The sequence below is a fragment of the Pinus tabuliformis genome, chromosome 2_1, assembly GCF_031772625.1.
Source record: "Pinus tabuliformis cultivar Carrire ecotype Pingquan chromosome 2_1, CPIR1, whole genome shotgun sequence".
NCBI lineage: Eukaryota > Viridiplantae > Streptophyta > Pinopsida > Pinales > Pinaceae > Pinus > Pinus tabuliformis.
In genome coordinates, this window is record NC_142299.1 from 551,457,719 (window position 1) to 551,484,237 (window position 26,519).

Sequence of the window (26,519 nt, forward strand, 5' to 3'; positions counted from 1 at the left end):
ATCCTCCGAAAATCATAGAGGAGTTCAAGCTCTCTTACTGTGCCACAAATCCGATTTTCCTTTGTCATCCCAAACTGTTCTTATATGTTACTGCCCATCCGACATATAGAAAGATAACCGAACTTTCTTCTCTGTCATGTTTACTTTCCTCGACATCCGGATTCCTTGACTGGTGTACGTTAGTCCGAGCTTCTTATCTAATCTTTTCGTGTTGTAGCTTGACATCCGAATTCTTCCACAGTAATGGATCACCGAAACAAAGAATCCGTAACTTTTTTATCACCGAAATCTCAGAGTGATGCGAAGCTATTTCTCTGTCTTTTTGTGATGAGAATAGCCTCTTATTTATAGTTGTTCGTCCATATATAAGTCGACTTGTATTCACAAAGAGATGTGTGTTTATTTGAGAGCCGACATGAGTTGTTTAATTCATCTTGCAAGCCAACTTCAAGAGGAGTTTCATGCTTGTCTTTTGGAGGGCTATTTAGACTTAGACATAGATTCATATACATTTTACATATGCTCAAAAAAAGCTCTTCATACATGACATTGACTCTTTGACTCAATAATAAATCCTAAGGCTCTCAATGGGAGCCACTAACAAATAAAACCTCTTGCTCGTGAAACCCATGTAGCAAGGCACACAAAAATAATTTTATTTCTTTTATTTCATCATATACAAAGATCATGTCATTATGAAGACCAAACTTAGTTACGTTTTACAACAAGAGGCACCCAGTTGACCCCCACTTGAAGGTTATATAAAGGAGATCATTTCTCCTCATTTGGGCACATCCATTTTGTCTCATGCATCTCTAATCCTGTGAAATTACAGGAGGCCGAAATTTTAGGAGAAGACTAAAATTCTAGGGAAGCCCGAAATTTCAGGAAGTTGGTTTTTGGCATGGCACTTTATCATTATCTTGGTTACTGGTTTGGCTATTATATTTTCTATGATTATGTTGTATGTATTAATGAATATGGAACTCTCTCTCTTACATAAGGAAATATTTATGGGTTTTCCCCTTCTGGGATTTGCCTTGGCCTCAGGCCTAAACTTTTTGTGTCTCGTCTTATTGTCTCATGATTATATTTACTACTCTTTCATGCTTTACTGTTGAATTTTCTTATGTGTAACTACTTAATTATATTATGTGGAATTAATGCAAATGTGAACCATTAGAAGTAGTTATTGTACTGAAGAAAATTTGTTTCTAGTGTGTGCCCTAGAAAAATCAACATCTAGGACACTTAATATAGGGCCTCACATGGTTGTTACAAAGCTTTTGAGTTGCAACCTTGGACCTACAATGGTGGTGAAAGAAACTGCAAAAATCTTTATGTACCCTCGCTGACTTGAGGGGCAATAGTTGGCTCCAACTGCGAGACACATGATCTACCTGAAAGGATGTGAGAACCCCAAAAGCTTCCACCTATTACTTGAAAAGTTCATCCAAGAAGAAGTAAAATACAAGAAGAAAATCGGACCAAAGTTCTATCCCTTTCAATAATAATAAAACTGGAATTAAATAACATCTAAACTAACAAAGCAAAATAACTAGTATAAATAGACATATGATAAGGCAAAATGTAACTAAACTAATAAGCATGTAAATAACTACACATCAATAAATGAAATCCCACAAACAAAATTAAACTAGATAAGGTTTAGGAAGATGTGATAAATGAAAACACACATCTAAACTAATCTAATGCTCATGCTAAAGAGCTTATTCATCATATCCTAATCTACTCTAAAGAAGTATCACATAACCAATGTAACCAGGGAATAGATTCTTCACTACCTTGGGTTTTACCTTTGTGCTTGGTTGTTAAGCGAAATATTGAAATTTCAAACCTACAACTAATGTATTTTGGAACCTTGTCATGGTTTGCACCCATCCTACACAATAATCTTAATCATGTGGAAGGAATTTGAAGAAGAGCAAGGTTTCTCTATGCAACTACAGGCTTCTTCAATCCACAGATCAATGAGGCTAATATAATAATATTTCTCATTGTATGCATAAGGGCATTCATCCATGTTTTTCACTCTAATAATAAGCAACAGAGGCTTTGATGACAGCTCTAACTGGACCCTACATAATGACTATTGTCCTCCCTAGCTAAAACCCTAATCACATGCACACACCAATGACGAGACAATTTAGAAAAACCCAAAATATTACGAAACCTGCAACTTACAGTTAGTTGTTTCAAAAAGGAGTGTTGGAAGCTCTTGAAGTATGTCTGAACATGAAGATGTTGTGGCTTGCCCACCATTACTAGGTTCAACATCCTTCGTGTCAAATGGATCTTTGTACATCTGCAAACCATATATCAAGGACATACATTGCTAAAGAGTATTTATTATATAATGAATGTAGAAATCCCCCATCCGCACTTGTATGAGTGGATTTTGCTGCTCATGAGGCCAAAATTCAACAATCTGGGATCTCTCAATGTCTATGTCATAAATGGGATCACCATCAAAATTAGCATAGCTCATATCCCATTTGCACTTGTCAACTTTGATGAATGCATCAATACTTTCCATTTCTTTATAGTCACCATCCTCTTAGCATGCCTAGTTAATGAATCTTCCTCTTCCAAATCAGTAGTAGATGTATCATAAAGATCAAGTACATGGAAGGGGCTGTATCCTTTTGAACTTGTGCTTTCATCTAGAGGAGGGAAGGTGGGTTCTTGAAAAATCTTGACATCAAGGCTCTCCTTTTATTCCTGTTCTTCAATTATTTGTCAAGTCTAGCTAGGAGAACAAACATATTCTTCTTCATTTCTTTTTGTACAAGCAGAAATGTCCTCTTTCAATTCTACTGCTTGGTCCTTCGCAATAAGATGGGACTCATGACCATTGTTCTCCTCTTGATGTAAGACACTCACCTCAGTAGTAGGGTTTTATAATTTATTGGTCGTTGAATTCTGTAAGACCTTGAAGATAAATGAGCTATTCTTTGTCCTAACATTGTTCCAGATGTGGTTCTATCATGCTCTTCAATAATTTCTTCATTATGCGGATGGAGACAAACAGTTTCTTGATTTTCTTCTTCAACAATGTCTCCCTTACCACTTGCCTTAGCCATTTCCTGGACCATTTTCAAATGAGTCATTCAGTCATCATCATTCTTTAAAACATGCAATAACAATTCAGAAGAGGGAGGAAAAAGTTGAGCCTCTTCATGGAGACCTTTCTTTTCACCTGCATAGTCTTTTTCAAACTTCTATTGAAAATAATACCAAGGAGAGGTGTTACTAGGCATTTATCCCTTTTAGCCTAGTAGAGACATTAATGACTTTTGTCTTAGTGACATTTATGAGTTATATTAATGTCATGAGTAGAAGAGATACTTAAAAGTGGTGTACCATGTACTCTTTCTAATATTTAAAGTCACTTGTACTTTATAGAGTGACTTTATGTGTAAAGTACATAGTTTACTTTTCTAATATTAAAGTGAGATGAGAAAATCACTTTATGAGAAAAATAGAAAAGGTATGCAACTTGAAAAAGGTACTAAGAGGGTTTTAAGTAACGGGGCCAATGTGTGAGGGGGGTCATTTGGAAAAAGTGATCTCAACCACATCTCTTGAGATTTGGAGATTAAATCTCAACCATTGAATTCTAGGGTTAGAGATTCAATCTTTTCTAAAAGACAAAAGGAAAAAAGGGAGACTCATTCTTCACTTGACACTTGAGAGAGCAAGAGGAGAAGAGAAAAGGAGAACTTCAAGGAAGGTTTGCAGCGAGAGAAAGGAGGAACGACTTTCTAGGAGGAGAGAGCCTTTAGAGAAACGATTTTCAAGGAGACAGGCACAAAAATCGAGAGGACAAACAGCACGCACTTCGAGGCAAACAGAAACACAAAAATCGAGGGCAGAGGCATGAGTTTCAAGGCTTCTGTGCACAAAATTAGAGGATTGTTCCTCCACTGACTGGGCTTGAATTTCGAGGCAGAAATCTCGGGTTTGCTGCCACATGCAGCGTGGACTTCAAGGTGTTTTCCTGGCATGAAAATCGAGTGACAGAATTCACCTCCAACGCAGAAAATGAGGCACCTTCAGGCACGAATTTCAAGGTGTTCACTGCACAAAAGCTGAAGCTGAGTTTGCATTGATATCGAGGCAGAATTTCTAGGCATGAAATTTGTAAAATCTAGAAATTATTTTAGTGGGCACAAATTTCCAAAAATTGAGTTTAATGCTTCAGCTGAAGGAGATAAGTACTGTAGTTAAATGAATTTACGGTAGTGAAATTCGATTTTGAAGGTAGAGGAACGGGGGAACAATGGCAAATACATACTGGAACAGATACGCAGCTGAGAGGGACGGCCGCTCTGCGGCTCTTGCCTCTGCGGCCAAGCGTCCCCGCAATGAATACGCTAAAGCTCCCGTCAGCGCAGCGAAAGCCATAGTATTGCATGACAGCGTAGAGGACTTCGACAGGTTGATGAAAGTCGCACAGGTGATGATCGACAACCCGCGATTTTTTGTTTGTGATTCCAATGTTTTGCAGGCAGGCCGCCGGATCTCGGCGCTGACAGAGGACGAGGAGTTAGAATTGGGGCATCTCTATTTTCTCCTCTCCATGGTCGTTGAAATCAAAGAAGGGGGACTGCATGTTGCAGATCTGCTCCCTCTCTCAAAGAAATGGCACAAACAAGGCAGATCCGGCCTGGATCTAACCGATCTGGCCACTATTCGAGAACAGCAAGAATCCAGGCAGCAGACCGGTGACAATGAGTATAGATCGAGCAGAGGGTTTGAAGAACTAGACATGCAAATGAAAGATCGACCCAATACGAGGTCAGATCTGGAAGATCGGTTACAGCCAGAGCACATGAAAATCAGCCACGGCGGATCAGGAACTCAGCAAAAACCCAGGCTACAGGTAACAACTTTTCACTTTCAGATTTTTATTAAAACCCCTGAAGGGAAATCCTGTTTAGTGTGGGTACATGCAGAAAGCACCATCATGCAGCTGAAACAGCAAATTTGGGCAGTGACGGGATACCCTGTTCAGATCCAACATTTGGTCAGTGGCAGGCGGTCTCTCCAGGATAGTAGAACTCTGAAAAGCTATGAGATTAGTCCAGGAACTTCCATCGTTTTAAACCTTAGGCTGAGAGGAGGGGCTATGCCTCAGGGACAGCCAAGCTCCTCAGGAGGAGACAAGGGGAAAAAGACGGCACCTCAGCAACAACCCAAGGGAGGCTCCTCCTACAAAAACATTTTACAGGGTAACAGAGATTCAGGGTCCTCCCCAGATCAAGGCGGATATACACCTAGGCCATACATAGTAGATCAGCTAGGGCAAACTCCAGCCCTCAACTTTGATTCTACAGGGCTTGATGACTTCGTTAAATCCTATGAAACGCAGGCCCTAATCTGCCACTTTAACAGTTTTTGGCCAAAACCAATGGATCTATTTCACTGGATTTTCACCACTTGGACCATGGAATGTGACATACATTTATGCTCCAAGGGATTTTTTATAGTTAGATTCGCATCCAAGGAAGTCAGAGACACAGTCATCAGTGTTGGGCCTTGGTTTTGGGGAACATCGGGGCTGTTTATGACACCATGGTTTCCAGATTTCGATCCAAACAAAATGACTGTATCCAAAGTGTCGGTCTGGGTACGCCTATATAACCTTCCCCTTCACTTTTGGAGTGAACGAGTTTTGGAAGGAATTGGGAATAGCATAGGGAAATATATCAAAACAAATCTGGAAAGGATTGATGAAAGGGTCTACACTTTTGCACGTATTTGTGTGGAAGTAGATCTAAGTAAAGGGTTGTCAGACAACATAAGGCTGATTTACAAACAACAAAACTGGCTGCAAGCACTAGATTATGAAAATACTGCTTTCAGATGTAGGCTCTGCAAGATGACAGGACACTTGCAAAGCACATGTCCAGAAGTCAAAAAAACAAGCAGTAAAAAGAAGCAGAAAGGGAAGCAGAGGAAAGGATGGCAATTTACCCCCCCTAACTCAGAGGACGAAGAATCAGAAGCAGAAGAGGAAGAGATCCCCACAGAGAATGTTGAGGTATCCCAAGGAATGGAGACTCAGAAGGAAACTACATCAGATAACAAGGCTACACAGCTCCACTCAAATCAGGCAGAGAAGGCAAGCGAGGATATGAGTATGGGAGGAACCAAACGGCATCACCACTCTGATACTTCAGACTCAGACAAGGAAACAGCCTCACAGAAAGTAGAAACACAGTTAGTCATAGCTTCGATCGAGCCCACTCAAGGAGAGTGGCGCAAGGTCGAAAAGAAAAAGGGGAGAAAAACTTGAAGTGTGATTTACTCAATTGTTTTTCTGCCTTTTTCTCCTTTCTTCTCTCTTTTCTTTTTTCTTCTTTCTTCTTCTATATGCACGTTAGTTTGTAACGTTGCTTGGGGTGCGAAAGCACTCGAGCCCAATGGGCAGCTTATGGAAATGCTTTAATGCATCTGCTTGTGTAACTTTTCATTTCTTTAAATAAAAAGTTACCGATTTTTTCCTGTGGAAAAAAAAGTACTGTAGTTAAATTTTTATGTACTTAGACTAATTTTATCGAGCAATAAAATCATCCTTTGAAGACCAGTTTTCCCTAAAAGGCTGTGGCGTTTTTATGGGGTCACCTTGAGCGAAAATAAGTCTCTCATGCTTGAATGCTTGCCTAAATTTAGCTTTAACTTCAGCTGATAGGAAATGTTTAAAAGAGTAGAAGTACTCTTTGAATGTTTACAAATAACACATTCTGAAATTTATATCAGCATGACGAATCATGTGGGTTGGGTCAAATGAACACATGTAAAATTGTAAACTAGAGTTAGGGTGCAGATCATTAATTTTCTACAACTTCAAGGGCCTCTATTGCATTGCAATCCGATCTTGGGTTGTGATCATTTATAATTCCTTTATCTATTGTCTTATGAAAGTGAGGGGATCTAGAATAGTCTTTGTGATCATTGTTTCCTCAAGCTTTTGCATACAATGCTTAGCATATTTTGCTTTGACAATCTAACAAGAAATACGGAGCATTCTCCTTTTCTTTTATTCTCGAACAAATATCGATACCTGCCATATTCCATCATCAAGGAATTAATTTGCTCTTGCATTCTTTATTGTATAGCAATGAAAAAATTGGTATCTTCAAACTCTCCATAATTGTAAACCCATCGCACCTGAAAATTTTTAATGCACTGAGGGAATGACTTTAATTCTTTGGACTCAAAGCTATAGTACCATTTCCATGCTTCATATCATTGCAAAGCCCATGCAAAGGCTTTCATTAAGTCATATTTAAAGACAATATTAGTATCTACAATATGATTCATAAAATACTCTAAGAAATCTATAGTGAACCATGGAATTCCATTAAATCTAGGGATGTGCATATGTAAATTAGCAATGGGAGAATGAGAATATCTTGAAATGCATGATAAAGGAACAAATATATCTTTAATAGACAACATCATGCTACAAACCTCAGTATTGTTGAAAAGTGTAACTAGGTTCGGTCTTCATAATGACATGTGTAATCATGATTTTATGTAATTGATGTAAAGAAGAAAATAAAATTACTTTTGTAATGCTTGAATCATGGGTTTCTTCATCAAGGAATTTTATTTTATAGTTAAGGCTCCCATTGTGAGCCTTTAGGTTTGGTCATCAAGTCATAAAGTCTAGTAAAGTCATGTGAAGGATTGAAGACCCATTTGGGCATGTAATTCATTGTAAAAGAAAATTTATTAACCCTCCAAGACCTTGTCACAAGCACTCCTACATGTCGGCCTAAGGATGATTCTAGAAAGGCATGCCGGCCTTGTCACAAGTAGATCGGCTTATTTGAATGGACAAACTACTATATATAGGGCAGCTCGGCCTCACCTAGAAGAGAAACTCGGTCAAGAAAAGAAAACAGAGAAGGAAGTGTGAAAATCTCTAAAGGAAGGAGTCATCATCAAGCGAAGAAAGGAGGAACCGAATCTGAAGTTGTTTGGCACTGTTTTTGGGCTAGTCTCTTCACACATGTGGCAGAAACTAGAGTTTCTGCAGTAGGGTTACATCAGCCCTTGCAAAAATCAAGTAAGGGGTCTCCACACCATCATTATTGCTAGCCGAAATAACAAGGAGATGAGCAAAGGAGAACCACATCACGAAGGTCCATAATTCAGCCCACATGTGTGTCATTGCAGAGATATCAGGCAGCCGAAAATTGCAGATCTGTAGAGGAAGGCCAAAACTTCAAAGTAGACAAGATTAGCTGTGCATGAAGGCAGTTTGACTTGTGTTGACTTGGGCAAGAAGGAGAAGCAGTGAAGAAGGATCTTGTGACTTGGTCTTGGAGAGGTTGTTGTGTCAAGGGTCTTGGTCATGGTCTTGGTATTCGTCAATTGAAGTCTCTATAAGAAGAAGAATTCGTTGGGTTTTCCTCTCAAGTTGGAGAGGTTTTGGCCCTGGCTGACCGCCTACATTTTGTGTCTCTTGTCTCTTTATTGTTTATGCTACAGTGGTTGTTTAATGAAGGAGAACACTAAAATAATCTAACTAAAGAAAAGATCCTAATCTAAAGTAAAAAGCATTCACAGGCAGTTATCGTCAAAGAGAAATCATCTAATCTTGATGCCCTAGATTTCTCAACAAGTATGATGATTCCTTAAATTGAAACAATTACCATAAATGTGGAGTCGCCAATATTGCCCTAATTTTTACTTTGGAGAGCAACTTCTTGTACCGTACCTTTTTATGTTTTGAAACGGAGTCGTCAAATGAAACCCTGCAAGTTAGTCTTTAAACAAATATCTCAACAACTGCATATACAAAATGAAAAAGCCTACCAAGGGTATTGTTATATAAAACCAGGTTGAATGATCTCCTTCCCAGCAATGACACCAAAAAATGTTATCAATCGAATTAGTAGGATTGCAAAGGTCCATGTAACTTGCTAGGATGCGCGCACACAGGGTAAAGGCCCACTATCACCTCCGCCTGAACCCCTACTTTTTAGGCCCAACTTCCTCCTAAAGGGCCAAGGAAGGATTCCCACTCAATACCTCTACCCACCCAAGTAAGAACAGTGACTAAAATGAGGTCAAAAGCTGAGGTGGAGGATATAATTCAAATATGTCTTGTTGATTTCCATAATACTCCTAGATCACTGATCTAGGGGAGTGATCTAGGGGTGGGGAAGCTGGAAGATATGAGTTTGAACTAAAAATACCACTTCCAAACTTGTAAACAACAGTGAATACCAATTTCCAACAAGCTTGAAATTGTATTTTTGTGTTCCTGGGATCAATTCCCACTGAGTACTATGCCCACAAAATTTCCAGAATTAAATTTACTTTAACAACAGCAGGAAATAAGTGTATTATTTTCTCTAAATCAATAAATCAGCAATATAAATTCAAACGAGTGTCTAAATGTGAGGTTTCCAAATGAATTACTTAAAAGGTATGAGCAGAGAAGCTTGAATAATGTTGCATATTTCTTCATTAAAAACCAATAAAATGCACAAATCTGCAATGAAATCACTTGATACACAAGCGTAAACATATCCAAAAACTATTCCAACTCAATATATCAAATCTTGGCTCAGATTTAGCTTATTTTCGATCCCAATGTCAATAAACTTGTTGTTTGTGATATAACTCTAAAAAGTCAACAAGTAATTTCCTAAATCAAACAGAAATCAAAAGTTTGAGTTTTCTAAATAAAGTAGTTGTCATTTTTTACTTTGTACCAAAATAACTTTACCTGAAGAGTCAGGTTGTGAAACTCATTCCTCTCTAAGTTGATCCGGCAATTAATCAGGGAAGTGGGATTTGTTTGCAAAAGAAAACACACCCACTTATGACTTAAGGTACTCTCCATTTTCGCACCCAACTAAAAGCAACCCCTAGTGTTGCATTCTCCAGCCTTCGGTTCAAGTATGCGATGAAATGCAAGCTCCCTTCCTGGTTGAAGCTCCCCACTGGAATGGTTCAACCCTTGTTGGATCAACCCACATACAACAAAAGAATAAAGCGGGAATTCTCCCTAGTTTGCCCCCTCCATGTGGCTATGTATCCCCTCAATTGCTCGATCACCTAGCTTCTGTGTGATCTTACTAAATGGAAAATAACTTGGATTAAAATGATTACAACAAATAACTGAAAATAAAAGAGATAGTAAGAGGCGACCCACAAATGTAAAAAAAAAAATATTACACAGGTTTGCAAATGAGTTATTTTATTAATACCACTGATCTCACAAGACAACATCAATAACTCTGGAGCAGAAACTAGTCTTTTATAAAAATTTCATAAGGGCTAGATAACAGCTAGTTGGACTCCTCTAAAAATTAATTTTTAACCAGTCATCCACATGTCGAAAACTTAGTAATTTTTATTAAAATATTACAATATATTCATGAGTTTGCCGACTAAGGGGTCAAATTGATTCATAATTCCTTTGAAGGTCCAACTTTCCCTTTGTGTTAATTTTAGGCAACAATGGTATGTTCTATGCTTTAGAGCAATTTTACTTCAATTTCTTTATGAACCCAATATCAATTTCAGTTTAGCAATCACATAAACATGTAAGTAAAATGCTGATAGAACATAACCATAAACAGTAGAAGACAAGCCAAGACAAGAGGACACAAGATATGGTACCAGCGAGGGACAAACCCCAATCTGGGGAAACCCTTGATCAAATCTTCTTTTAGTCTTCAATAGTTCAACAGAGAGAGATAGTACAATTTACAAATTACGATAATTTATAACAGCAGCGAAAGAGCCCTAACCAGAAAAGTCAACGCTGGTCAACAGGGCAGATTTGACCCTCAAAGATTTGGTCAACTTCGGCCTCCAAACAGCAAAATGAAACAGCCCTCAAAACAGTCTAATTCTATCCAGTCAAAGCCTGGTCAAACAGTCAACCTGTGGTCAGCCCTAACCACCGTCAACGCTGGTCAAAACTCCTCAATTTTTCTGCCCAGAATTGTGGCCTTCTTAGACAGAGATTCCTCACCCAAACCGAAGTCAAAACAGGTCAATGCAGTCAAACAGCCTCCCAGCAGCTCGGTCAACACTGGTCAACGCAGCAAACAGAAACCCTAGTTCACACGTGTGGAGAGAGAGAAGACTGCCTCGGATAGTGTGCCCAATCACAAGAGGAGAGAGAGATATGTGTGATGAGATGATGGTGAAAATGACTTGAGGTCTCCTTTTTATATGCAACGTTGAGGATGAATTGGGGGCTTGTGTGCCTGTTTTGCTTGCTGGCCGACCTTGACAATTTGTCCATAATATAAATAAATTCATATCTTCATTTGTACATGTCAGAATCGGATGATCTTTAGATCAATCCTACACCTCTCCGAGAGAGGAATCTAATAAAAATATCAGCTGTCATAAATAAGATGACCCATGTGGAGTTTGGCCCTAGTTGCCAATTTTAACACTCCCTCTCAACTAGGGAGAACTCCACCTGCTAATCCATCTGCCAATATGTACCATCTCTGCCATCCATGCACTACTCTGCTTTGCTCTGTTGAACTATGAAGAAGAAGAAGTGATCGAGAATGTATCATACCATTCTCTATTGACCTGAAGTCAATGCCAATCAAAAGAGAGTGTCTCATACCACTCAAACTTACCCAAAGTCAGTTCCCATTGATTCCAGATCAATATCGGACATCCTAGCATAGGGGGTACGGTAGTACATGATGCGTCCATCGGTAGTACTATGGTCCCTATCCTCATTTCCCTACTCATTGGCCAAATGAGAGGTACTTCCCATGAATCCCAGACTGCATGGGTAGGAGGATGTCTCGGTGGGAGAAGGATGAACCACTTGTCCTGCTCACATGTTGCCAAGGGGTATCACAGGAGAAGGATGAACCACTCACCATGTACACAAAAAAACCACAAGGGGAAGGCTGAACCACTTACCCTATGGTTGCTCACCGCTCCAAGAAGTACCCCAAGCCCCCCGGAGCTCCCAGAGCTCAATGTCCATCTCATACAAGACCCTCATAAGAGGATCTCTCCACGACTCCAAGTCGTTCTCGAAAGGCCAAGAATTTCACCTTCCTCGGGGGCTTTGTCAGAATATCGGCGACCTGCTCATCAGTCCCAATATGATGGAGACTTATTGCTCCTCGTTGTACCATAACCTAGATAAAGTGGTACCTGATATCTATATGCTTGGAGCGATCATGAAACACGGGATTCTTTGATAATCGGATCCCACTCTGGTTGTCATAGAAGATCACGGTGGTATCCAGCACATGTCCAAACAGCGCACTGAAGAGCTTCCTCAACCAGACAACGTCATAGGAGGCCATACCAGTAGCTATGTTTTTGGCCTCGGCAGTGCTCAAGGCAACTGATTTCTGCTTCTTGCTCATCCAGGATATCGAAGCAGAACCCAAAGAAAAACAGCATCCAGAAGTGCTCTTGCGATCCACCACACTGCCAGCCCAATCAGCATCAGAATAACCATGCAACCTCACATTTCCGGTAGTGTATCTCAGTCCATGAGTGATTGTGCCCCGAAGATATCTCAGAAGATTCTTGGCGGCAATCCAATGTATATGATGAGGCTCAACCATGTATTGGCTCAATGTGTTAACTACAAAACATATGTTTGGACGAGAGTTCACCAAGAACATCAGTGCTCCTATGAGTTGACAATACTCAGAAGCATTTCCCAATTCAGGTCCAGCAACACATAACTTCTTAAAGTTAAGTTCCATCAGAGTAGTCACAGGCTTGCAGTCCACCATCCCAAATCTTTCCAATATCTTCATAACATATTTTCCTTGAGAGAGGAAAGTTTCACCTGGCTTTTGCCAGACCTCCAACCCTAGGAAATAGTGCATTGGTCCTAGGTCCATCTCAAATTCAGAAGCCAACTCCCTCTTACATATGTGAATGAGAGGGTCTGCACCTGTTAGAAAGAGGTCGTCCACATAAAGTACCAGAATGAGAGGTTTATCCTTTTCAACCTTAAAGTAAAGTTTCGGATCGGCTTCACTTCTAGTGAATCCCAACTTCATCAGATAGTTATCGATCCTCTCATACCAAGCCCAGGGTGCTTGCTTCAATCCATAGAGAGATTTCTTCAACCGGCATACATGTGATTCCCGATCATGAATTTCAAACCCCTCGAGTTGTTCCACATTGACTTCCTCTTTGATTGAACCATGCAAGAAGGCGGTCTTAACATCCATCTGATGTAGGTTCCATCGTTGCAAGGCAACAATGGCTATGATCGATCGGATGGTGGTGTATCAGGCAACAGGTGCAAATATCTCATCGTAATCTACACCTTCCTTTTGAGAGAAGCCTTGAGCAACCAAGCGAACCTTGAACTTTTCTGCACTTCCATTAGCTCCATGCTTGATTTTGTAGAGCCACTTAGAAGTGACAACCGATTTGTCCTGGGGTCTAGGAACCACATCCCAAACATCATTTTTCATAATTGACTCATATTCTTCATTCAGAGCATCCTTCCATACTTGTAGCTTCACGTCTTCTTCGAATGATGAAGGCTCATTTTGAGTGATAGTGCTCATGGCGGTCAAATATCCTTGGTACCTGTTTGGCTTCTTGCTTTCATAGAAAGTCCCCCTTGGTGCAATGTGCCTCTCAACATCGTCGAGAGTCTCCCTAAGCCATGAGGGTCTCCTCTTGGAGGAGGAAGGTTCATGAAGGAGTGGATCAATATGATCCATAGGTTCATCAACATCAGGCATCTTTTCTTCCTCTTTTTCACCCTAATTTCCTGTGTTAGCTTCTTTGTCCTTCCTTAGGATAGGAAGGTTGTTGATCTTCCTGAGGGCCATATCTTCGTCGAAGGTGACATCATGTCTTATCTTAACTTCCTTTTGACCAGCCACATAAATTCTATATCCCTTAGAATTTTCACTATAGCCCACAAAGATTCCTTTCTTCCCAGATGCACCCAATTTGCTTATTTTCTCTTTCGGCCATGAAAATATAGGGGCTTCCAAAAATTATAAAATGAGAGACATCAGGTTTCTTACCAGTGAACATTTCTTCAGGAGTCTTGGAGTCCAATGCTTGATGAGGGCATCGGTTTTGAACATACACGGTGGTATTTGCAGCTTCATCCCATCAAAACTTCGGAAGGCCTTGATCATGAAGCATGGCACAGACAGCTTCTACAATAGAGCGACTCTTTCTTTCAGCCACACCATTTTGTTATAAGAAGAGCTTCGGCGTAAATCACATATAGAAAGACTTTTGTCGACGCGTTTCGAGCCAGCAAGTGTGGCTCATCGTCAGGACAAGTTGAAGAAACAGATCCAGCTTTGCATGTTAAATAGTCTAAGCAGGGCCTCCAACAGCTTTCTTCTATTTCGAGGGTGAATTCTTTGAACAGACTTGTGGTGTTGCCATGGGCTCCCCCCTTTCCCCGATTGTCGCGAATCTTTTTATGGAAGATTTCGAAGCCAAAGCTTTAGCCTCGGCTCGTCTCCTTCCGAAGCTTTGGAAAAGGTATGTGGATGACACTAACGTCATCTGGTCCCATGGCCAAGAGGAGCTGGATCACTTCTTCAATCACCTCAACGGTCAGTCCTATGCCATTAAGTTCACCATGGAGAAAGAGGTCAATGGTTGCCTCCCTTTGCTAGATATTCTTATTTCTAGGAATAAGGACGGCTATCTCTCCCACTCTGTGTTCCGGAAGAAAACGCATACTGAGCAGTATCTTCATGCCGATTCCCATCATTTCCCTGCTCAGAAAATGGGTGTCCTTAACACCCTCGCTACTCGTGCCCTCAAGATTTCTGATAATGAAAGTTTTGATAAGGAGAGATCCCATCTCCTTGATGTCTTTGTGGAAAATGGATATAGTAGGCGCCACATCTAGAAATGCTGTTATTAGGAAAGAACCTAAGGAGCGCCGACTAGGTGTCCACCTTCCATATGTCCAAGGAACCACGGACAAGATTGCTCGGATCCTTAAGAGGTATGATATTCCCTCCTCATTTAGACCCCTCAAAACGATTCGTATTCCCTCCGATCAGTTAAAGATCCCGTTAACCCCAAGGACATGAAGGGTGTCTACTTGATCCCTTGTTCTTGTGGGACCCCTACATCGGGGAAACAGAGCGCTCCATCCATCAAAGGATTAGCGAACATGCAGCTGACCTAAGACATGGGAGAACCAAGTCTTCAGCGCTAGCAGAGCATGTGGATAAGACCAAGCATCTCGTTTGTATTGAGGAGGCTAAGGTTGTTGGCAAAGTTGCCCAGTTCCATCATCGTAAACTCAAGGAAGCTATTGAGATCGAAAGGAGGCCTAACAATCTCAATAGAGATGACGGCTAGAAGATCAGTAGATGTTGGATCCCTGCCCTGTCATCTTAGTCTCCCCCCCCCCTTTCATCTTGTTCGCTTTCGTCGTTCCCCTGGAGCCTTCCTTTATCCTAGGGTTTATCCTTCTTGCTCTGGACTCTTTCCAGTCCTTCTCCTTTTTATTTTGTGTCGCTCCTTTTTTCCCTGATTGATATTGGTATTTATTATCATAACTAATATTTATTTACTTATTTTTATTATTATTTATATTTATTTTATATTATTTTTATATATATTTTAATATTTTAATTTATTTATTTATTTATCTATTATTATTATTATTATTATTATTTTTTATTATTATTTTTTTTCCTCTCGCTTCGCTCGCCTTTCCCTAATTGATATTGGTATTTATAGTCATAACAAATGTTTATTTACTTATTTATTATTATTATTTATTTATTTATTTTATTAGTTTTTCGTAACTAATTTATATATATTATTATTATTTTTATATATATTTTATTATTTATTAATTTATTTATTTATCTATTAACGAATATATATTATTATTATTTTTATTATCTATTTTATTATTTTTTCGTAACTAATTTTTATATATTGTTATTATTTATAATTTATTTATTTATTAACGAATATATATTAGTATTATTATCATTTTTATTTTTATTATTATTTATTTTATTATTTCTTTCGTAACTAATTTATATATATTATTATTATTATTATTATATATATTTTTTATCTATTTATTTATTTATCTATTAACGAATATATACTATTATTATTTATTTAGTTGCTGATTTTTATGATTATTATTTATTTTATTTAATTATCATCTTACATTCACCTTATTTATAGAAAAGTTAGGTCTTTATTTTAACTAATTCTCATTTAATATAAAAAAATTAATTATTAAATTATACATGTTTAACAAATTAATAACATAAACCCCTTCATTTATATTATTATATATTTATATATAGGTTTGGTCATTAACTTTCTTCCTTTAAATAATCCATTTGACTTTTTTACTGTCCCTAAGTCAAAGCTAGCCGTTGTCGTTGATCTAGATAGTTGTTGGAGGCCCTGCACAGACTATTTAACATGCAAAGTTGGATCTGTTTCTTCAACTTGTCCTGACGATGAGCCACACTTGCTGGCTCGAAACGCGTCGACAAAAGTCTTTCTATATGTGATTTACGCCGAAGCTCTTCTTATAACTGTTATGGATCACAGAAGTCTCAATTCAACAATTCACACCATTTTGCTCGAGAGTGTATGGCGTTATAGTCTCCCTCTTAATGCCAGCTTCTCTGCAATAATCTTGGAATTCATTGGATTCATACTCGATCCCATTATCAGTCCTCAATATCTTGATTTTCTTCTCGAATTGGTTTTCGATCAAGGCTTTGAAATGTCGGAACCAAGTCAACACTTCATCCTTCTTCTTCAAGAAGTAGATCCAGGTCTTGCGAGAATAATCATCCACAAAGGTGAGATACTATAAGTATCGTCCCAAGGAGTTTACAGGCATCATACAAGATATGTCGGAGTGGATCAATTGCAATATGTTTGTGGTCTTGCTATTACTTGAGGGGAATGGTCCCCTTGTAAGTTTTCCTTCGACACATCCCGGACATACACCTTCATGCTCTACTTTGAACTCGAGCATACCTATCACCATATGTCTCACATCAGGTAGGGCCTTATAATGAAGATGGGCGAACCTCTGGTGCCATTGTTCAGATTGTAGAGATGTGTCGCAAGACATGGCTCCCAATGGACTTCCTCCAACTTGATACAAACTATCAACCCTGAACCCAAGAGTAAAAGCATCCTTGAAATTTCTTTTCCAAACACGTACCTTTCCATCGACAAAAGCCACCTTGAATCCTTTATCTTCCATTGCTGAAATGGACACCAAGTTCTTCTTGAGATCGGGTACATGTAGTACTTCTTGCAAATAAATAGTGTTACCTTGATTCAATTGAAGGGTAACAATCCCTACTCCCTTCACGGGATAGGATCGTCTCTAAGGATGATATCCAAGTTTGTCTCATTTTCTATCAGATTAGAGAGGGCTTCCTTGTATCCGGTGAAGTGCCTTGAGGCACCACTATCAATCAGTCAATTTCCCAAAGTATCCGGAGGAGAGGTAGTGGAGAGGGCTGATATAAGATAGTTCTACCTTAACAACATTGGATAACAACATTGGATTCATCATACCTGGAGTTCCTTGATTTCTTGGAGGATCAACCATTTCCTTGATGTCCCACATTCCTTTTTCCTTTGCCATCGGACCTACCATTCCTTTGATTGTTGTTGTTGTTGTTGTTGAAGTTGCCCCTGGATTTGTTATGATAGTCATCATCTCGAGGTGTATCCCTTTTATTAGGACACTCCCTTGCATAATGGCCAAACTTATTGCAAACAAAGCACTTGCCCTTCCTTCCTCCCTTAGATCCAAGCTTTCCATGGAAATGACCTTTACACCCTACATTATTCCTCCTTTTGGCATGAGCGGAGAATGCAGTGGGGTTGCTTCTATTAGAAGGCAATTCTTGCTCCACCATTCTTGTTTCTTCTTGAATGCATCTCAACATCAATTCTTCAAACCCTGGAATTCGATCATTATTGAGTATAGTGGTTCTAAATACATACCACTCAGGTGGGAGTCCTCCAAGGGTGGTGAGAGTAAGTTCCCTATCAGGAATGACTTCTCCAATCGAGAGTAGATCATTCTTGATCTCAGTAATCCTCAAGAAATAGGATTGAATGTCCTCGTCCTTGCCCTTCTTCATATCCTTCAACTTATTCTTGAGAAAGAGAATTTGATTAGCGTTACTAACCTTGAACATGTCGACCAACCTGTCGTATATCTCCTTGGAGGTCTTCAATTCGGAGATATAGGCCACCAGATGCTTGTCAATGGAATCCTTGATAATCTTCTTTGCTTTGACTGCAACCTTATTGTACTTGGTCTTCGCAGCAGCCGATGTATTTGAAGGAGGCTCGGGGATTTTGCCCTGCACATAATCCATCACTTCCTTCTCTTCCAAGGTCAAATCAAGAGACATCTTCCATCCATGATAGTCAGATTTATCATGGAGCTTGTCTTCAGCTGGGAAGTAGGATGAGGAACCCATCAAGTCTTTTGTCCTTGTCCAATTGTCTTTGGTGATTTCTCTTTCACTCTTGCTTGGGCTTTGTCTTCACCTCAGCTCTGATTCCATGTTAATTTTAGGGAACAATGGTATGTTCTATGCTTTAGAGCAATTTTACTTCAATTTCTTTATGAGCCCAATATCAATTCAAGTTTAGCAATCACATAAACATGTAAGTAAACGTTGATAGAACATAAACATAAACAGTAGAAGACAAGCCAAGACAAGAGGACACAAGATGTGGCACTACCCAGGGACAAACCCCAATGTGGGGAAACCCTTGATCAAATCTTATTTTAGTCTTCAATAGTTCAGCAGAGAGAGATAGTACAATTTAAAAATTCTGATAATTTATAACAGCAGCAAAAGACCCCTAACCAAAAAAGTCAACGATGGTCAACAGGACAGATTTGACCCTCAAAGATTAGGTCAACTTCAGTCAACTTCGGCCTCCAAACAGCAAGATGAAACAGCCCTCAAAACAGTGGAATTATGCACAATCAAAGTTTGTTCAAACAGTCAACATGCAATCAGCCCTAACCACAGTCAACGTTGGTCAAAACTCCTCGATTTTTGTGCCCAGAATTGTGGCCTGCTTAGATAGAGATTCCTCACCCAAACCGAAGTCAAAAGAAGTTAACGCATCAAGTCAACATAGTCAAACAACCTCCCAACATCTCGGTCAAGATTGGTCAACGCAACAAATAGAAACCCTAGTTCACATGTGTGGAGAGAGAGAAGACTACCTCGAATAGTGTGCCCAATCACAAGAGGAGAGAGAGATATGTGTGATGAGATGATGGTGAAAATGACTTGAGGTCTCCTTTTTATATGCAACGTTGAGGATGAATTGGGGGCTTGAGTGCTTGTTTTGCTTGCTGGTCGACCTTGACAATTTGTCCATAATATAAATAAATTCATATCTTCATTTGTACATGTCAGAATCGGATGATCTTTAGATCAAACCTACACCTCTCCAAGAGAGGAATCTAATAAAAATATCAATTTTCATAAATAAGATGACCCATGTGGAGTTTGGCCCTAGTTGCCAATTTTAACACTTTGTTTATGGTTTGGAAGTTGGAGAATGATCCAATGGTGCAACAACATTGGATTAACTATCCATAACAGCTAGTTTGAAGCTCTGACAAATATTTTTTGACTTAAACGACTAGTAGTAAATCAACTTCACCACCCTTGCTTGAGATCTCCAACGCCTTGATGAATTTGCTAATTCTTCCACCTCAATTTATTGTAACTCGGCCTAATTTCATCTGGATCTTGCTTCAATTGACCAAATAATGCCCTGCGTTGCCACATCATCATTGCCCCTTGCATGTCATCGCGCCCACCTGATGAATCTCTAATGCCCTTGGGAATTTGGAGAAACTGAAATGTGGGCTTCGTTCCTCTTTCTGTAAACCAATTTTGATGTATTGCATGTCAAATTATGCCAAGATCTACCCCTGTTATGCCACCTAGAAACCTATTTGTACCTATTGACCAACTTTGACCAGTTGTAACTTGCCACTGCATTCACTAATCAGAAAAAATCTACAAGGCCTATCATCCTCTCAATCAAGCTCAATGAAATGAGGCCAAGTTGACTTTTTGACTTCCAGGACCACTTGCATTAGGAAATGTGAAGGGCCTTGACAAACATGAATTGTTTTTTTGTGAGATTGCCATGTGTGAGATTGCCATGTATGAGAATTGTCTAATACGGGGCACCTAATGTATGACACAGAATACAAGGCCTCGGATTAGTTGTTACATTTTTGACTTGTGACTTTGAGCTTACAATGGTAGTGAAAGATGCTGCAAAAATCTATATGTACCCCTACTGACTTGAGGAGTAACAAGGCTTAGTTATTCCTATCAACAAATTGAGCTTCGAGTTAGGGTTTCTTTCTCTTTTGTACGATGGGGGTTCTTCCCATTTTATGACTTTTTACTTCAACAATCTAAGTAACAAAGTTCTCACTAAAAAGATCTTCCTCCAAATAGGTGCAATCCACTTAGATTTGTAAGTGGCCCAATTATATTTTGTACTTTTGGCTCTTTGGTCCTTTCATTTGAGATTCACTGCCATTATATTTCCTACTATTGTTTTCAATTAGTTATATAGATTGCATAAGTAGTGCCATTTTGTACAAAAGAACACTACATGTTGGTATCAAAGCACGCATTTGAAATTAAGGCAAGTAGTCAAGCAAGAATACAGAGATAGGGTTGTCAAAGAGCCAATGAGGCTGAAAATTATCACAGCAAATATGTAACCAAAGAAGAAGCAGGTTGTATGCTTCTAAATTCCATCGAGGAAGTTAGGGCAATTTTGAATGAAAAGCATCAAAACATAGATCTTTACATAAGAAACACTCCTACAATTTTTCTTTGTAAATATTTTTTAAACTTCCTTGTACAATGTAAGCACCAATTTACAACTTTAGTAGGCACCAACCTATAGGAGATTTCATTCCCCTAGTTGAGCACCAACTCAGCGAATGTAGGCACCAACCTACAAGAGACTCCAATCTCCTAGCTGAGCACCAACTCAGCAAATTAGTAGGCACCTACTTACTTCTTCAATTTGTTCCTTAGACCTGTCATCAATCATTTCTAGTCCTCAACAAATTCTTCAATGGGTTATCACCCAACCATGCAATCCTTAAGTTTGCACCTTCAAACCCAACAACAACCACTTGTCCTGTACACCTTAACTTTTTGCCCTTCAACTTGAATTAGCTTTGGGTTGGTTTCTTAGATTTGATTTGCTACACATCAACTCTTTGCACTATTGCCTACTTTAGTACCTTGGTCTACTTCAACTAGTCTTCTTCTAGGATAGTCTTCACAAATTTTCTTCCTTCACAAATATCTTCTTGGCTGCTCTAGCCACCACCAGGACACTGCCAACAACTCCTAGCCAACTCCAAACATACGTTGACCTGATACAAGGACTCTCCACAACACAAAACTTGTTTGTTGCCCACAACTAGGGTTGTCACAGCTCTTGGACACCTTAGTACTTTGTGGCCTTTTACAGGGGCTATCACAGCCCTCAAACCTTGCAAGCTATGCAACATAGGCCCTCCTACCTATTGACCACACTTTGTCAAGACTCAACAGTCCAAGAAACAAAGTACAAAGCAGGGAATCAAAAAATTTCGAATCAATGTCATCATGCAGCTTCCAGTTATATCATTATAAACCCAATTTCTGCAAAGTTTATTGTAAATGATGCTAGTATGACCATTGAGTAATGTAGTTGCACCTAGGTAAGCCTATGATTTTTGTCAAGGGATTCCATCCTAGGAAGTGTTTTAACCTCCCCAAATTATGTGTGTTTGTAAACACGAATAATTGGCAGAGTTTTTCTTCCAACAATAAACCTAAAGTTGGGGTGGAATTTGTTGCCAATATCTTCGGTGAGTCCTAGTGTTTATCGAGTCTATGTAAAAGTGTGTTTAGAAATAATTTTAGTGCATGGTCCCTCATAATTAGACATCGTGGCTAAATTATTTATTATAAACACACTTGGTTTCATACTAGATCATATTGTGTCAAAAAATTAGGTAATCTCTTGAGTGTCTATGTATGAATGTGTTTTCCCCTCTTAAGGGTTGATATTGTAATAATTTGAAGTAAAAAATATTTTAGTGCATAGTTAGACACCATGGCTAAAATATCTGTGGGTGGAAAAATTATTAATCACCTCTTGAGTCAATTAATTAATTTTTCTGGCAAAATTAAATACCTAAACTAGAAAATTAATTAATTTTCAGTGAAAAAATATTTAGAAAACAATTAAATTCTCTCCAAGTGAAAAATAATCAAAAATTCGTGGGTCAAAAAGAACTTAATTTTTGGAGGTCCTCCACCAAGGGAAAAATGGATATTAAGAAAATTTGACCCCTTGGACCTTGGTGGTTAAGTCAAAGTCAAATTTTTAAGGATATTAGTCCAAAATATTAATTTTTGGATAAATAAAAAATGGTTTTTAAGAGAAATTTGAATTTTTCTTCAAAAATAAGAAATTGGCAGTGGAGATTAAAAGAAGATCAAGATATTTTCGACAAATGAGATTATTTTAACGAGGATCAAGCCAACTAGTCATTATTTCCACATGGAGGGGTTTGTTTCTCTCTCATTCTCTATATAAGGAAGCTATTTTGCTCCTGTGAGGCATCTTATGATGGTCTTGGATGATGTAATTTTGTAATGCATGCGCTGAGTCTTGCTCTGCTAGAATTACCCTCCGGATCGTATTTCCCTTGAGATTAGACAAAAGACGGGTAATCTTTATTTTCAGAACTATCGTCCCAATAAAAAAAACATTATTGTAATAGGTCCTGTTCCCGGTCAAAAATATAGTGAACTTGTGTTCCCCATCCTTTCACCAGATCCTTCTACTGATAAAGAAGCTCACTTCCTGAAATATCCCATATATGTGGGTGGTAATAGAGGAAGAGGACAAATTTATCCCGACGGGAGTAAGAGCAACAATACGGTCTATAGTGCTTCAGCAACAGGAAGAGTGAGCAAAATTTTACGTATAGAAAAGGGTGGATATGAGATAACTATCGATAATACATCAGACGGTGGGCAAGTGGTTGACATTGTACCTCCAGGACCGGAGCTTCTTATTTAGAAAGACTTTCGGGTTTCAGTTCATGGTGTTCTTCTATAAGTTGATCTGTGGTATGTGCTAGTATTTTACTTTTCATGCTCTATATTGTGCTAAATTTTATAATTGTTCTTTCAGTTGTCGGCGATAAGAACATTCTATTGGTACGTTTATTTTACCTTAGGTGATCTGATTCACTCCATGCTCTAATAGTTATTTTCAATATTAAATAGAGATCTACAGGTACACTAGCCCTTGGACTCAATGTTCACAAATTGTGGGGAAGGATCGACCTTGTTTGAGCTTTGGGCTTTCATTTTGACGAATTATTTTGCAGGAGGGTTTTGGCCACTAAATTTTTCGAAATTATTCATCCATGTTATTTATTCTAAAATCTCAAAAAAAAATCTAATTTTGTGCTATAAAGATTTTAATCGGCTAATGAGAGAAAATATTAAAATTTTGTAAATATTGTGAATATTTGTAAAATAATTTTAAATCTAACCCTCGTTTTATTTTTGTAGCAACTTGGGGTTTTGGGATTTTTGTGATTTTTTGTATATATTGGGGTTTTGGGAATTTTTCTTCATTTGTATAGGTGATTTTCTCAAGCCATCAAAGGAGATCGAATTCTTTTGTGGATGAACTAGCCCTAAGGATAGGGTTTCAGGGGGTTTACACTTCCAAAAGGGGTCTTCTAGCCTATTTGTCAAATTCGTTCCAAAGAGAAGGGTTGATCCAAGCCCTAGAGGCCTAGATCTAGCCTCCCAAGGCCCTATAACCTCAACGCTCGGCCAAGGAGGGTCGCAGGCCCTACAAGGTAATGTTTGAGGTTTTCGCTATAAAAAAAATTCGTGTTTTTACTAACTTACTTTGTTTTGCAGGGGTCTGAAATATTTGTGAGGCCTTATGGGCCTAGCCGAGTTCTTTTTATCCCCTATCATGAGCCATAAAGCCTCCCATCTCCCTTGTGGCAAAACTCACCTCATCATTTCAGTGGGTCGTAGTGCCTTTCTAGGCCTTGTTTCCTTGTGTCGTGGCCCCTTCTCCCTTTGTCGAGAGCCCTAAAGGGCTTCTCACCTTCGTAGCAGCCTCTAGGAGGCTTCTCCTTGAGTGTCACAAGCGATTAGGCCTTTCCTTCCTTGACAGCAACCCTATTTGGGCCTTCCCTTAGCCACCGCAAGCCCTAAGGGCCTCTCCCATCCTTGTTGCAATCCCTCTAGCCCTTGTCCCTCTGATCCAAGGCCTTATCCAAGCCTCCTTACCTCATCATTGTCATCTCTTGGCTTAGTCCATCCCTCCTTGTCTCCTATTGATCATAAGCATTGGTATTTTTGGACTAACATTTTGTTTTGCAGGTGTTTTTAAGTGGTTTTGGAGTTAACATTTGTGGTTGCAGGTGGTCACACTCATTGGAGGATCCCTAGAAGTCAAGCTAGTCACCAACAAGGCCATTAGGCCTAGTGGTTTGCCTTCTTAACCCTCTTATGATCAATAGGTCTTGGTATAGACCTATTGATCATAAGCTTGATCATGAGCTTTCTAATGAAGTGCATGTGTAGTTCAATGTGTTTGCTGCACTGATGTTGGACTAGATCTTTGCATAGTTGAATGGCACTTTGATTATCACACCAAAGTGTAGTCGGACATTGCTGTTGAAAGCCAAACTCTGACACGATCTAACGAAGCCACGGGGCTTCCTTACTACCTTCTACGACGCCACGATACTCTGCTTCTGCTGAACAAAGAGAAATGGCACTTTGTTTCTTGCAAGCCCCTGTAATAGGTCCAGAACCAAGCGTGAAGACATACCCTGCAGTAGACTTCCGATCATCAGGGTCACCAACCCAATCGGAATCAATGAAACCAACCAATAGAGGAGATGCTTATGCACTGTAATGAATCCCAAACTGAACTATACCTCGAACATAACAAAGGATTCTTTTAGCTGCTTTCCAATGAATTTCATGTGGGTTTTGCATAAACCGAGCAATAAGACCAACAGCAAAGGAAAGATCAAGATGGGTATGGGTCAGATACAAAAGTTGTCCTACAAGCTGACGGTATAAGGTAGCATCAACTTCAGGGGAAGTACAAGTGACTGAAAGTTTGGCTCCAGATTGAACGGGAGAAGGGGTTGGCTTACAGCCTTCCATGTGAAAGTGGCGTAGAAGATCACAGGGATACTTGGACTGGAAAAGGGAAATACCTTCCTTGGATTGCAAGACTTGAAGACCAAGAAAATAATGCAAGTGTCCTAAGTCTGTCATTTCAAACTGCTTTTTAAGGCTGGACTTCACATGGTGTATAAGGTTGGGATCACTGCCAGTAAGGATAAGATCATCAACATAAAGAACAAGAATGATAAGAGACTTTCCCACTTTCTTGGTATAGACAGTATTTTACATTAAAGTCAACAAGCGATAAGTTTTGTTAGCGACAGTGAAGAAACGAAACAAGGTAAAGCAAGCGTATTTTCAACTTCCCTAAGAATGCAACCACAAGCACAGGTGCACCATTCTGGTCTGCTCCCAAGCGTTTCCCAAAACCCCTGAACTTTACTTCCCATGATCCCAGTCACATGTCCCTAATTCTTGCAGCCTCAATCTTAAGAGCTAATACATATGGCATTCCCATTCCTGACTGGGCTTCAAATTCAAGGAGATTAGCAGAGGTGGTAGAGAGAGTGTATATTCCAGTTTTCAAGCCAAAAGAAGATGTGAACCCTTATACATCTCTTGATGATGCCTCTTTTCCTCCTCGAATTTCATTGATAGACCAAATCCCAATTGAAACGTCCTTTGCCCAATACATTGTTAAACAATATATTGCTGCAACTAGTTGCACAAAGCTCTACACTTCATTGAAGAACTCATATACCATGGGAAAACTGAAAATGCTAGCCACAGAATATGAAACACCCTCCACAATTTCTCAAAATTTATCCAGGTCTGTTGAAATTGGGTGCTTTGTATTATGGCAATTTATGCCAGATATGTGGTATGTGGAACTTGTTGTAGGGTGCAATAAAGTTCATGCTGGAAGCAATGGTCAAATTGTCTGGCGGCAAACTCCATGGTTGGGATCTCACGCTGCAAAAGGTCCAGCACGGCCTCTTCGTCGTGCCATTCAAGGTTTAGATCCTCAAACAACTACAAGGATGTTTGTTGTTGCTCGCTTTGTAAGGGAGAAAAGGATCGGAGAGGAAGATTGCTTAATTTTGAAGGTTGCAGCCAATCCTGTTGCTTTAGCAGAACGTAATGATGGCTCTGCAGAAGTCATCGGGCATGCTCTTTTTGGCTATTTTAGTCAAAAAACTAGTTTTACTATATTGCGGAAGAAATATGGTAACAAGGATATAAAAGTTGAAGCTG

General features: G+C 39.2%; 1 protein-coding gene across 2 annotated transcripts in view; it reads right to left on the reverse strand.

The window, feature by feature from the left end:
• The window catches only part of LOC149201549 (NPL4-like protein B), a 108,408-nt gene that overhangs the window by 39,044 nt on the left and 42,845 nt on the right, over positions 1–26,519 (reverse strand). Inside the window, exon 2 of one of the 2 annotated variants that reach the window (XM_089402954.1) lies at positions 7,091–7,197. The exons of the other annotated variant lie outside the window; for it this stretch is intronic. Within the exon in view, the coding sequence (XP_089259080.1) occupies positions 7,135–7,197 (63 nt within the window). The 3' untranslated portion in view covers positions 7,091–7,134. The remainder of the gene's footprint in view (positions 1–7,090; positions 7,198–26,519) is intronic. 2 annotated transcript variants of the gene reach the window in all.